Raw genomic sequence first — 13,198 nt, forward strand, 5'->3', positions numbered from 1 at the left:
AAGTTCAGGCATCACCAACGTTCCGAGGACACCAGAATATTGGATGTTAATTGTATTCAAAGCTTTGGAACCATTCAGCCAAGGTCCATGAAACTGATTTCTGGAACGATGAAGTTGGGCCTACTTTCAATGGACTTACGAGAGGTGATCTTTTTGGAATATAGAAGATTCTAAGGAAGGATTGAGAGACAGGTGCCAAGAACTTGTTTCCTCTGAAGGGAGACATTAGAACAAGGGAGCTCACATCATAAACAGAGATGAAGAGCAATTTGTCACTTGGAAGTTTATGAATCTTTGGAGCTCTCTACCACAGAAAGTCTTTGCAGGTTGAATTATCGAGTGCATTCAAAATAGACATATTTTTGATTTATGAAGGTTATGGTAAGAAAGTGAAATTGAAATCAGTATCAAATCAGAATGGCTGTGCAGACTTGATACTGGATTTGATATTCAGATACCTTATTATTGGGTGAAACGTGGCTCATCTTCACTGCCTTGTCTGCATCACTGTCATTCACATAGAGATGGGCAGGCTGAAAGACTTTGGTTGGCTCCAGGATAAGGACCTGTTGGTAGAAGGAATGGTTAAGTTATCATGCAGAATGTTGCAGTCTGGGAGACATCACTTTGGTCAGTATTCCATCGATATGATTTATCGGGGTCTTGTTTAAAGAGGGCTCACAAAATCTGTGAGGACCCTTACCACCCCGCATACAGCCGCTTCCAGGTCCTCCCTTCAGGTAAGAGTGATAGAAGTTTGAGCCGGAACAACATGCTGAGGAACAGTTTTTTTCAACAAGCAGTGAAACTGCTGAATGACAGTTGAATACTAGAACAACTCCCTGTGACTCTACCATTTATTAATAATATTTATTTAATATACGTAAATAGATACGGTGTATATGTATTGTTTGGCTCTGTCGTTATAGCTATGTGTGTTTGCACTGTTTCGTCAGATTGTACTGATACAATCGGATGATAAATAAACTTGAACATGGACTATTCAAATTGCCCACCCTGTGAGTTTAATGGCCATGAGGGTAAAGAAAAGTGCCTGGCTAATTCCAATGGGACCATCGATTGAGAGGGGTTTAGTCGTTAATTCAGGATCTCTAGACCATCCTGTACATATTGCACCTGATCATAGTGTCACATGTTCAGCCGTCACAAATCTCTGGATTGTACAGGGCACCGATCCAAAACGTGCCAAACACACAACCTGCGCTCAGCCAAGAGAGTGCACATAGATGTGACTCACAGTTGGTAGTGCAATGCCAGCCTGTGAAGTGTGCCAAGCCATTAGCACATCTAACCAATAGAGAAAACCCACGAGCAAGCTTCAAAGTATTAGATGGCTTGGAGCTTGTCAAATGTGTTCAGGAAAGTTTTCTAAATCAATATCAACTAGAGAGAGGGCAATACTGGATCTCCTATTAGGGAATGAGACAGGACTGGTGACAGAAGTATGTGTAGGGGAACCTATTGGGTCCAGTGATCCTAATGCCATAAGTTTCAAGTTAATTATGAAGGAGGATGGGTCTGGGCCTGGGATTGAGATTCTAAACTGGAGAAAGGCCCATTTTGAGGAAATGAGAAAGGATCTAGAATGCATGGATTGGGATAAATTGTTTTCAGGCAAGGATGTGCGAGGTAAATGGAAGAACTTCAAAGGTCAAATTTTGAGAGTATAGAGTTTGTAGGTTCCTGTCAGAAACACAGGGAAGATTAGAAGGCCTAGGGAACCTTGGCTTTCAAGGGATATTGGGGATCTAGTTCAGGAGAGGTATATTACAGGTGTAGGTAACATGGAGCAAATGAGGTACTTGAGGACTATAAAAAATGCAAGGAAAATCTCAAGAAAGAAATCAGGAAAGCCAAAAGAAGACATAAGGTTACTTTGGCAGACAATGTGAATGAAAATCCTAAGGGTTTCAACATGTATATTAAGAGCAAAAGGATAGTAAGGAATAACAGTGGTTCCCTCGATGATTAGAGTGTTTGGCTTTGTGTGGAGCCAAAAAAAATGGAGGAGATCGTAAATGAATTTTTTTCATCAGTATTCACTTAGAGTCATGGGAAGTAAGGAAAACAAGCAGCGAAGTCATTGAACCTAAACAGATTAAAGAGGAGGAAGTGCTTGCTGTCTTAAGGATGGATAAATCCACAGGGCCTGACAAAATATTCCCTCGGACCTTGACGAAGGCTAATGTAGAAATTGCAGGGAATCTGGCCACAGGAGGATTGAAGGGTTGCTCATGTTGTTCTGTTGTTTAAAAAAGTCTCTCAAAGGAACCCTGGAAATTATAGGCCGGTGAACATGACATCAGTAGTAGGTAAATTATTGGAAGGTGCTCTGAGAGATCAAATATACAATTATTTGGATAGCCAGGAGCTTATTAGGGATAGTCAACATGGCTTTGTGCATGATAGCTCATGTTTAACCAATCTTAGTTTTTTTTGAGGAGGTGACCAGATAAGTTGACGAAGGAAAGGCTGCGGATATCGTCTATATAGACTTTAGTAAGGCCTTTGACAAGGTTCCACATGGGAGGTTAATCTGGAAGGTTCAGACGCTAGGTATTGAACAGAATCCTACAATGGCTGGATGGGAGAAGCCAGAGAATAGTGGCAGATGATTGCTTCTCAGACTGGAGGCCTGTGACTAGTGGCGTGCCCCAGGAATTGTGCTGGGACCATTGTTTTTGTCATGTATATAAATGATCTGGATAATAATGTGGTAAATTGGACCAGCAAGTTTGCAGATGACACTAGGATTGGAGGCATTGTGGAGAGCAAAGAAGGTTTTCAAAGCTTGTAGAAGGATCTGGACCAGATGGAAAAATGGGCTAAAAAATGGCAGATGGAATTTAATGCAGACAAGTGTGGGGTGTTGCATTTTGGAAAGACAAGAAAGGACGTCCATGGTAAATGGTGGGGGACTGAGGTGTGCGGTAGAACAGAGGGATCTGGGAATACAGATACATAATTCCCTGAAAGTGGCGTCACAGATGGATAGGGTTGTAAAGCGAGCTTTTGGCATATTGGCCTTCATAAATCAAAGTATTGAGTATAGGAGTTGGGAAGTTATGGCAAAGTTGTATAAGACATTGGTGAGACCACATTTGGAGGATTGTGTGCAGTTTTGGCCATCTAACTACAGGAAAGATATCAATAAGATTGAAATAGTGCAGAGAAGATTTACTAGGATGTTGCCCGGACTTCAAGGACTGAGTACAGGGAAAGGTTAGACAGGTTAGGACCTTATTCCCTGGAGCGTAGAAGAATGAAAGGAAATTTGATAGAGGTATTTAAAATTATGAGGTGGATAGACAGAGTAAATGTAGATAGGCTTTTTTCTCACTGAGGTTAGGTGAAAGACAATCCAGAGGACATGCATTAAGAGTGAAAGGGGAAAAGTTTAGGGGAACTTCTTCATACAGAGAGTTGTGTGGGTGTGATGCCAGCTGAAGTGGTGAATGCAGGCTCCATTTTAACATTTAAGAAGAATTTGGACAGGTACATGGATGGATGGGAGGGGTATGGATAGCTATGGACTAGATGCAGGTTAGTGGAACTTGGCAAAATAAAAAATGGTTCAGCATTGCATCCAATATCCTTGCAGAATGACACAAGATTTTCCTTAATCTTACCTACAAGGATATTGTTATGAGCCCAGAGACTAGCAGCAGCGGAACTTCACCAAGACAAGGGTGACTTAAACAAAAACGTTTTTAATTTTCTTCAAACATAATAAGATCAATATTGAACTTATTACTATTAACTTAACCCCTTTCAATTCTAAGCGCACGTGTTTGTGTTCAGGAAAGTTATTTTTTGTCCCCACTGTTCAATCATTTACTTTTCACTTCTCCAAGTTCACTGGTATCAGGCAATTGTCCACACTGTGCACAGATGTAACTTCTATGATCTTCACCAGCTGCTTTAATTTAAATTGTTACTGCAAAAGAAGGTTCTTGTTGGTTTCAGAGAGAGATATTCATTGTTCGATGGACACACACACAAACTGATCTCCTTCAATCAGCCACTTCAGTGAATTGTCAGGGAAACTTTCCCCCTCATGGGTTTTCCAAAAGATAACCTCTTCTTCCAGGTGACCATAGAAAGTTCTTCTTTTCCCCCTATTTCAGGAGAAACACATTAACTAGCCACATCCTCTTGTAATTGACTATAAGGATTTAGAATAGGCTGAACTCAGAACTCAAAGCCCATCTTCAAATGGGGTCTTATAGCAGGACTGCAAAACTTGCAGTTACCAACACCTCTTCCTGCTGTAAACTGACCGTCTCTCCCTTCTTTCTCTCCAAAGAGAATGGCATGTTTTTTTTCTCTGTTTGCAAAACCACATGACCTCTCTTAGAACTGCAAACTTCAACCAGACTTGGATCACTGGCACCGGCAAAAGATTAATCAGCTTCTGAGCCTGGACATCTGTTCCTTTAAAGACAATAGTCCATTTCAATTCCACAACATCAGTCCAAGGAAGTACTCTTCAAAGTCACCAAAGACATAGAGTCCTCTGTTTCGGCATACCTCTTGCATTTCAAATGAGATGTCTTTTGTGATATGTTAATGTCTATTTGTCAAGTGACCTACACTAAATCCCTACAATCTATACCATTTAAAGATATATTTTATCATATTTTTATTAATCCATTCCGTAACAACATTTTATGACATTTTCTGCCTTCTGATTTCTTTCTTAAATCCCAATACCTATCACAGTCATTTGTTTTTTTTCCCTCATTCAATCTTTGTGATCCAAGGTTTTCTTATCTTGCCATCTTTGCCTTTCTCCCTTAAAGAAACATTCTGGCTCTGAACTCTTGCCAACACTCAAAATACTCTCACTTGTCAGATGTAATTTTGCCTGCAAGCATTGAGCCCACCTCACTGACAAAAGGCAAAGGAGGAAAAACCCAACACCCAACCCCAACCAACCAATTTTTCCCTGCAACCGTGTCTGCCTGTCCCGCATAGGACTTGTCAGCCACAAACGAGCCTGCAGCTGACGTGGACATTTACCCCCTCCATAAATCTTCGTCCGCGAAGCCAAGCCAAAGAAGAAAGACTTCCACTGGTTCCTCTCAAGCACTATTGAAATCAGTCTTCCCCCCAATTCACCACCTTAACTGTAGGACCAACTTATCCCTTTCCATAACTACCTTTCAACTTACAGAATTAAGGTCATTATTGTCAAAGTGCTGTCCACCAACATTTCTTCCACCAGCCTGGTTTTGTTTCCTGAGATAAGGGCAATTACTGCCTCGCCTCCTGCAGGAAAAAAGATTGAGCATTGCCCTGCCTCTACATCAGGTGGGAGAACGATAATCAGTCGTCAGTTACATTCTGTGGATCCACTTACCAGGAATTTATCAATGGGTGTTTTGTTTCTACAAATTGCCAGTAAAAATTCCATCCAGAAATCCACCAGCTCCTGTTTGGCAGTATGCTGCTCATTGACATCAGTCTTGAAGCGTTTGTAGAGGAGGTAGGTTTCCATTGCTGAGGCGAGGTACCTTTGGGAAAACAGTAGCATAATAGAGGATTATCAGCATCATGAGTACACAGGGCTTTTATTAGATCATAAGACTCTTTTGTGTAGTGAGGGAACTGACACTAATAAGAAATAGGAGCAGGTGTCGGCCATCTGGCCCATCAAGCCTGCTCTGCCAATAAATAAGATCTGGCCGTGGACTCCACTCCAGTTACCTGACTGCTCCTCATAGCCCTTAATTCTTCTACTCTTCAAAAATTCTGTTTCTTAAATACATTCAATGTGCAGCCTCTACTGATACCTGGAAGATAGATTTCCACTGATTCACTGTTCTACTCTCTGGGAAAAGCAGTTCCTCCTCACCTCTTACATCTACTCCCCTGACTCTTGCGGCTATGTCCCCTGGTTCCTCTCCCACCTACTAGTGCTCCCATCTTCTCTATCCCATTCATAATTTCATACGATTCTATAAGATACCCATCATCCTTCTAAACTCAATCCTCATCATAAGATGACCCGGATCATTAAGGTTTACCTAAGAAAGGAGACTAGAACTGTATCAGGTTTTAAATTCAGTCCCTCAAGCAATGAAGGGCAACATCCAAAAACCTTCTTGATGACTTGCTGCACCTCCAAACTAACTTTGTGCGATTCATTCACGAGCACTCTTGGGTCTCTGCACTGCAGCAAGCTGCAATTTTTCACCATTTAAATAGCAGTCCAATCTCCTGCTTTTCTTTCCAAAGTGGATATCTCACATTTTCTGATATTGTCCTCCATCTGCTAGATTGTAATGCGCGTCGAAAGAACCAAAGGCTTGTTGATCCAAACCAAGGCTTTTATTAACAAAAAGACTGGAGCATATCACAAGTAGGCCGACCAGTCCAGGATGACCTGGTCTGGCTAGGAGCAATCCATTAAGACCTGCCAGTAGGTGTGGCTACACTCTCAGCCAATCACAGTCATCCTACACAACCATCTGTACATATGTACAGATACACATTGGTGATAGAATCTGTACTATCACACAGATCTTTGCTCACTCTCTTGATATAGCTATCTCTCCACATCTTGCACACAATTTGCTTTTCCACACAATTTATCATCATCAGGAAACCTGAATATGCTCCACTTGGTTCCCTCCTCCAAATCACAAGTATATATTGTGAAGAGTTGCTGGCCCAGTACCAATCTCTGTGGCACACCACTAAACATTGATGGCAAACCAGAGAACACCCATTTATCCCAACTCTCTGCCTTCTCTTGGTTAACCAATTCTTGATCCTTGCCATCATATTACCCTCAAATCCAAGCATCATTATGTTGTGCAGAAGTCATTTGTCTGGCACCTTATCAAACGCACTTCAAAACTAAGTGTACACCAACAACATGCTTCCTTCTGTCCACTGCAATTGTTATATCCTCAAAGAACTCCAGACAATTAGTTAAACATGACCTGATCTTCCTAAATTTCTTCTGCGCCTGCCTGATAGCACAAATTCTATCTAGTGTTATCAGATCACACAGTGAGGGAGTGGTACTCTTTATCTTTGCAATATAAATTACATTGTTTGACCTGCAGAGTTTCTACAGCATTGTGTTTTTACTTACTATAGTTTGGTATGCAGTTGCAGAAAAATATTTACTGATAATCCCACAGGAGGCAATATCGTGGATAGGGCTCCTTTAACAACACAAGTTTATTTCACCTATTTTCTAAATGGTTCTATTATGGAGCATCTTTGAAATAGCATGCTAATCTATTCTATTTAAACATTGGCTTACCACACAGGTGCATTCAGTCTGTACAGCTTTTCTGAGGCCTGAATGATTTTGGTTTGGTCATTAAACAAGATGTAGGACCCAAAGTGAAAGCCCACATCCCAGTAAAACTGCATCTTCTCCAGGCTCCCCTTCCATGCCAGTAAGCTGCTCAGTCTGACTCCTATAACAAGAAAGTTTTGTTAGGGCGCCCAGCAATAATAGATATCTTGGAAATACGCCTGGAGTCTAGGAACTAAGGATACCCCAGCTCCCCACTGCCCTCTGTGCGAGATTCCCCCCCCCCCCCCATACCCTCTGGTTGAGATGTTCTCCCCTCCTCTCACAGTGACATTATCCCGCTGTCCATGAGAGCCTTCTCCTCTGCATGAAATCCATCTCTTCTATGAGAGACTCCTGTCTGTGAGAATCCACCTCTCTCCCTCTGTCATTTCCTCTCTGTGTGAGACTCATCCTCTCTCTGTGACACTCACCTCTCTCGGCATGAGAGCCCCCTCTCTTTGGGTGACATTCCCCCTCACCACTCTCCCACTCTCAAACTGCTCTCTGTTTTGGGGTTAGTTATTTTGTTTACATTGTGATTCATTTTTTCTCCTTTTTGATTTTTATGTTTTTTTTTAAGAAACAAATGGTGTCATTTTAATGACTAACTCATGATTTTTGGTGCATAATCTTTTTGGAAAGCAATTCAATTGCTTTTGGAACATTTGTATAAGATCAAAATACCTTTAGATCCGACAATAATTTTGTTGGGTGAGTTGAATCCTTTGAACGATTTGGGATTAGATAAATTTCAGATTGCTTTTGTGTATTTAGCTTTATCTGTTGCAAAAAAAATGTATAGCAAGTACATGGAAAAATACTAATGTGATTGATATTAATAGATGGCATGAGATGAAAACTTGTTTAGTAATTGAAAAAATTACGTGTGTTTTACATGATAATTAATCTTTTTTTTAAATAAGTGGTCTTTATATTTAGAATATTTACATTTAGATTTATCTTGATTAGATTTTAGTAAATATACTTTGATTTTCTTTTCTCTTTCTTTGGCTCTCCTAAAGAGAGTTGGCTGAGAGGGGGAGGGAGGGGGATTCTTTTTTTCCCCCTTTTCTTTATTTTCTTCTTTTTATATATATATATATATATATATATATATATATAAAGACATTTTTTTATCGTTCATAGTATATATTTTTCTTATTGTATGTAATAACTTTATTGAACAAATAAATAGTTATGAATAAAAAGATTTTTGGTGCATTTCCAGATTTGAAGATACCTTCCCAAACCTGAAATACATCATTCCATTCATTTATTTCATTTATGGTTATCAGAGGCAGGTTTTGGCAGGTACCTTCCTTATTTTTTATTCAGGCAGCGTCAATATGAATAGTCTTCATTCTTATGTGGAATGAACTGAGAGCAAGGAAGGTCATGCTCATTCACCATCAATTGCAAATCAATATTTACTGACAAAACTGGTTCCACAGAAATGATTAATGCAGAAAACGTCACCATTTTAAAATGGAGACTAGAACTGTATCAGGTTTTAAATTCAGTCCCTCTAGCAATGAAGGGCAACATCCAAAAACCTTCTTGATGACTTGCTGCACCTCCAAACTAACTTTGTGAGATTCATTCACGAGTACTCTTGGGTCTCTGCACTGCAGCAAGCTGCAATTTTTCACCATTTAAATAACAGTCCAATCTCCTGCTTTTCTTTCCAAAGTGGATATCTCACATTTTCTGATATTGGCCTCCATATGCCAGATCTTTGCTCACTCATTTGATATATCTATCTCTCCACATCTTGCCCACAATTTGCTTTTCCACACAATTTATCATCATCAGGAAACCTGAATATGCTCCACTTGGTTCCCTCCTCCAAATCACGAGTATATATTGTGAAGAGTTGCTGGCCCAGTACTAATCCCTGTGGCACACCACTAAACATTGATGGCAAACCAGAGAACACCCATTTATCCCAACTCTCTGCCTTCTCTTGGTTAACCAATCCTCGATCCTTGCCATCATATTACCCACAAATTCAACCATCATTATGTTGTGCAGAAGTCATCTGGCACCTTATTAGAACCTTATACAGTTATACCAATTTTACGGAGATCAGATGATGTTTCAAACTGATGTCCTGCAGCCATTAGGAACACAGCCACGTTGATGCCTGAGTGGAGAGTGGGCTCGTGTTCAAAGGCCATCCGATACCTGCAAAGGCAGAATAAACACATTATGAACTTGTTTTTCCTTCTGTCCATTTCATCCACAGGCAATAGATGAACTAAGCACTCATTTTGTAGTCTTTTTGATTTTAAAGTTCAGAGTGTGATCAGGAATCTTATTTTTAGTTCAGAGATATAGCACACTAACAGGCCCTTCCGCCCCATAAGCCCTCGCCACTGAAGTACACCTCTGTGACCAATGACCTACTAACCCCTTATGTCTTTTGCAACGTGGGACAAAACTCAAGCTCTCAGAAGAAACCTACGCAGTCACGGGGAGAATATACATAATCCTTACAGACATCCCTGGATTTTAACATGTGTCGCTGACGATGTAATACTGTTATGCTAAATGCAACGCTAACCATGCTGTCCCTGCACAAACTTAGGAGCGGCTCAGTGAGTGAGTGGAGCAGTGAAGGAGTGAGACTTCCTGGCTTTGGCTTATCGGGCTTCGGCGAAAGCAGGCAAGGAGAAAAGGTAAGCTGAGTGATTTTACTTTGCATTCAGAGTCATGCCAGTAGGGTTAGTGCTCTGTACTGGGTGTCAGATGTGGGAACAATGGGTGACCTCCACCCTCCCAAATGGCCACATCTGCACCAGGTGTACCGAGATGCAGTTACTAAGGGAGCGAATTAGGGATATGGAGTTGCAGATTGATGACCTGCGGCTTGTAAGGGAGAGTGAGGAGTTAATCGACTCAACTTTCAGGGTGATAAATACTCCAGAACCCGTGTCAGGTCAGTGGGAAACCGTCAGGGGGGGAAAGAAAAAAGCAAGAAAAACGGAGAGCACACCAGTGACTATCCCACTCAGCAACAGTTGTGTTGGATTCTGTTGAGGGAGATGACTGGACAGAAGATGGCCACGGGCACCAGGTCAATGGCAATGAGCCTGGCAGAGTGGTGCAAAAGAAAAGGAAAAGGAGAAATGCAGTAGTTATTGGGGACTCCATTGTCAGGGGTACAGACAGGGGGTTCTGTGAGCCAGATAAGTATACCCGCATGGTGTGCTGCCTCCCTGGTGCAAGGGTACGAGATATTACAAATCGGGTCCAAAATATTCTGAGAGGAGAGAGAGAGCAGCCTGATGTCTTGGTACATGTGGGTACAAATGACATTTTCAAGAAAAGGGAGGAGGTAATGAAAAGGGATTACAGTGAGCTGGGACGAAAGCTCAAAGACAGGAACGAGAGGGTGGTGATCTCGGGATTACTACCTGTTCTAAATGCAGGTGATGAAAAGAATGTAAGGATAAGGAAAATGAATGTGTGGCTGAGGGGCTGGTGTACAGGGCAAGGATTTGGCTTCTTGGATCATTGGGATCTCTTTTGGGGAAGGCATGATCTTTACAAGAAGGACGGGTTGCACCTAAATCCAAAAGGTGTCAACATTTTGGCAGGAATGTTTGGAACAGCAGTGGGGCAAGGTTTAAACTAATTTGGCAGGGGTGTGGGAACCTGAGTGATAGGGAAAGGGTAGGGAAGATAAAGAAATGGCCAGGGAAAGTAAAATAGGAAAAGTAATGTTGGGAGGAGAAAGTAAAAAATCAGATGGTGCAGTGAGTTTTCAGGTCAATGAGAGTGTTAAGAAAATTACAAAGAAAAATAGTGGGCAGAAAAATCAAAAAAGGTTACAGAAGTTACTAGATATTAAAAGAACAAAGAGCATAAGGGCACTTTATTTGAATGCCTGCAGTATTAGAAATAAGGTTAGTGAACTTGAGGCGCAAATCGGTACCCATGCCTATGATTTGGTAGCCATCACGGAAACATGGCTACAAGGTGACCCTAAATGGGAATTAAACTTTCAAGGGTATCAGGTGGTGCAAAGAGATAGACAGGATGGTAAGGGAGGTGGAGTTGCACTCTTAATCAAAGATGAGCTCCAAGCAGTAGTGAGGGATGATATAAGATCTAAAGAGCATAATGTTGAATCCATTTGGGTAGAGATAAAGAATAACAAAGGGAAAAAATTATTGGTGGGTGTTATCTATCACCTACCAAATAACAATAGTTTAGTGGCACAGGAAATAAATAGAGAGATAAGTGAGGAATGTAATAATGATACGGCAGTCGTCATGGGGGACTTTAACTTCCACATAGATTGGGAAAATCAAGTTGGTCGTGGGAGTCTGGAAGAGGACTTCATAGAATGCATCTGCAATAGCTTTCTTGAGCAACATGTTAAGGAACCCACAAGAGAAAATGCTCTCCTGGATCTAGTGTTGTGCAATGAGATAGGTAGAGTAAATGATGTAATAGTCCGAGACCATCTGGGAAATAGCGATCATAGTATGATTGAATTTCTCATTCAGATGGAAGGGGAAATAGTTAGATGTAAAACTAATATATTATGCCTCAACAGGGGTGACTACCATAGGATGAGGGAGGAATTGGGCAGAGTGGACTGGGAGCACAAGCTCATTGATGAAACAGTTGAGGAACAGTGGAAGATTTTCAAAGAAATATTTTGTAATGCTCAACAAAAATATATTCCGGTCAGGAAAAAGGACAGCAAGGGAGGGAAAAATCAACCGTGGTTAACAAAGGAAATAAAGGAGAGCATAAAATTGAAGGCGCAGGTGTACAAAGCTGCAAAGAGCAGTGGGAAACTGGAAGATTGGGATAACTTTAAGAGACAACAAGGGGGTTACAAAGCAGGTAATAAAAAATGGGAAAAAGGATTATGAAAGTAAATTGGCACAAAATATAAAAACAGAAAGCAAAAAATTTTACAAATATATAAAATGGAAGAGGGTGGCCAGAGTTAACATAGGACCCTTGGAGGATGAGAAAGGAAAACTGGTAGCAAAAAATGAGGAAATGGCCAAGGCATTGAACAAATATTTTGTGTCAGTCTTCACGGTGGAAGACACGTCCAGCATGCCCAAGTGCGGAGTTAAGGATGCGAATGTTGGGGAGGACCTTGATAAAATAGCTGTTACAAAGGAAGTAGTGATGGAGAAACCAATGGGACTAAAGCCAGACAAATCACCTGGTCCTGATGATATGCATCCAAGGGTTCTGAAGGAAATGGCAGAATTATAGTTAATGCATTGGTGGTCATAGACCAAAATTCCTTGGATTCTGGGCAAGTCCTGGCAGACTGGAAGACAGCAAATGTCACGCCACTTTTTAAGAAGGGATGTTGGCAGAAGACTGGAAATTATCGGCCAATCAGCTTGACGTCTGTAGTTGGAAAAATGCTTGAAGCCGTCATTAAAGATGAAATAGTGATACTATCTGTGGGAAGGGTTCAATCAGGCAGACGCAGCATGGTTTAAGAAAGTGAAGATCTTGTTTGACAAACTTGTTAGGATTCTTTGAGGATATAATGGGTGCGGTGGATTGAGGGGAACAGGTTGATGTTATGTATTTGGATTTCCAGAAAGCATTTGATAAGGTGCCACACAAGAGACTTCTCAGTAAGTTACAGGAAAGTGGAGTCCGGGGAAGTCTATTGGCATGGATCGAAAATTGGTGTCTGACAGGAGGCAGAGAGTCGGGATAAGTGGGAGTTTTTCAGGTTGGCAGAGAGTGGTAAGTGGGGTGCCGCAGGGGTTGGTGCTAGGCCCACAACTGTTCATCATTTACATTGATGACTTGGAGGAGGGGACAAAATGTGGTGTAGCCAAGTTTGCGGATGACACCAAATTGAGT

At 41.2% G+C, this 13,198-nt stretch overlaps 1 protein-coding gene across 3 annotated transcripts in view; it reads right to left on the reverse strand.

Annotated features, from left to right (window-relative positions):
- The window catches only part of LOC138741584 (mitogen-activated protein kinase kinase kinase 5), a 202,778-nt gene that overhangs the window by 118,835 nt on the left and 70,745 nt on the right, over positions 1-13,198 (reverse strand). For all 3 annotated transcript variants that reach the window (XM_069895866.1, XM_069895865.1, XM_069895867.1), the window contains exons 8-11: positions 9,411-9,523; positions 7,301-7,460; positions 5,384-5,537; positions 459-566 (exon numbers count right to left, since the gene is read on the reverse strand). In XM_069895866.1, the coding sequence (XP_069751967.1) occupies positions 459-566; positions 5,384-5,537; positions 7,301-7,460; positions 9,411-9,523 (535 nt within the window). The remainder of the gene's footprint in view (positions 1-458; positions 567-5,383; positions 5,538-7,300; positions 7,461-9,410; positions 9,524-13,198) is intronic.

The sequence above is a fragment of the Narcine bancroftii genome, chromosome 8 (genome assembly GCF_036971445.1).
Source record: "Narcine bancroftii isolate sNarBan1 chromosome 8, sNarBan1.hap1, whole genome shotgun sequence".
Lineage (NCBI taxonomy): Eukaryota > Metazoa > Chordata > Chondrichthyes > Torpediniformes > Narcinidae > Narcine > Narcine bancroftii.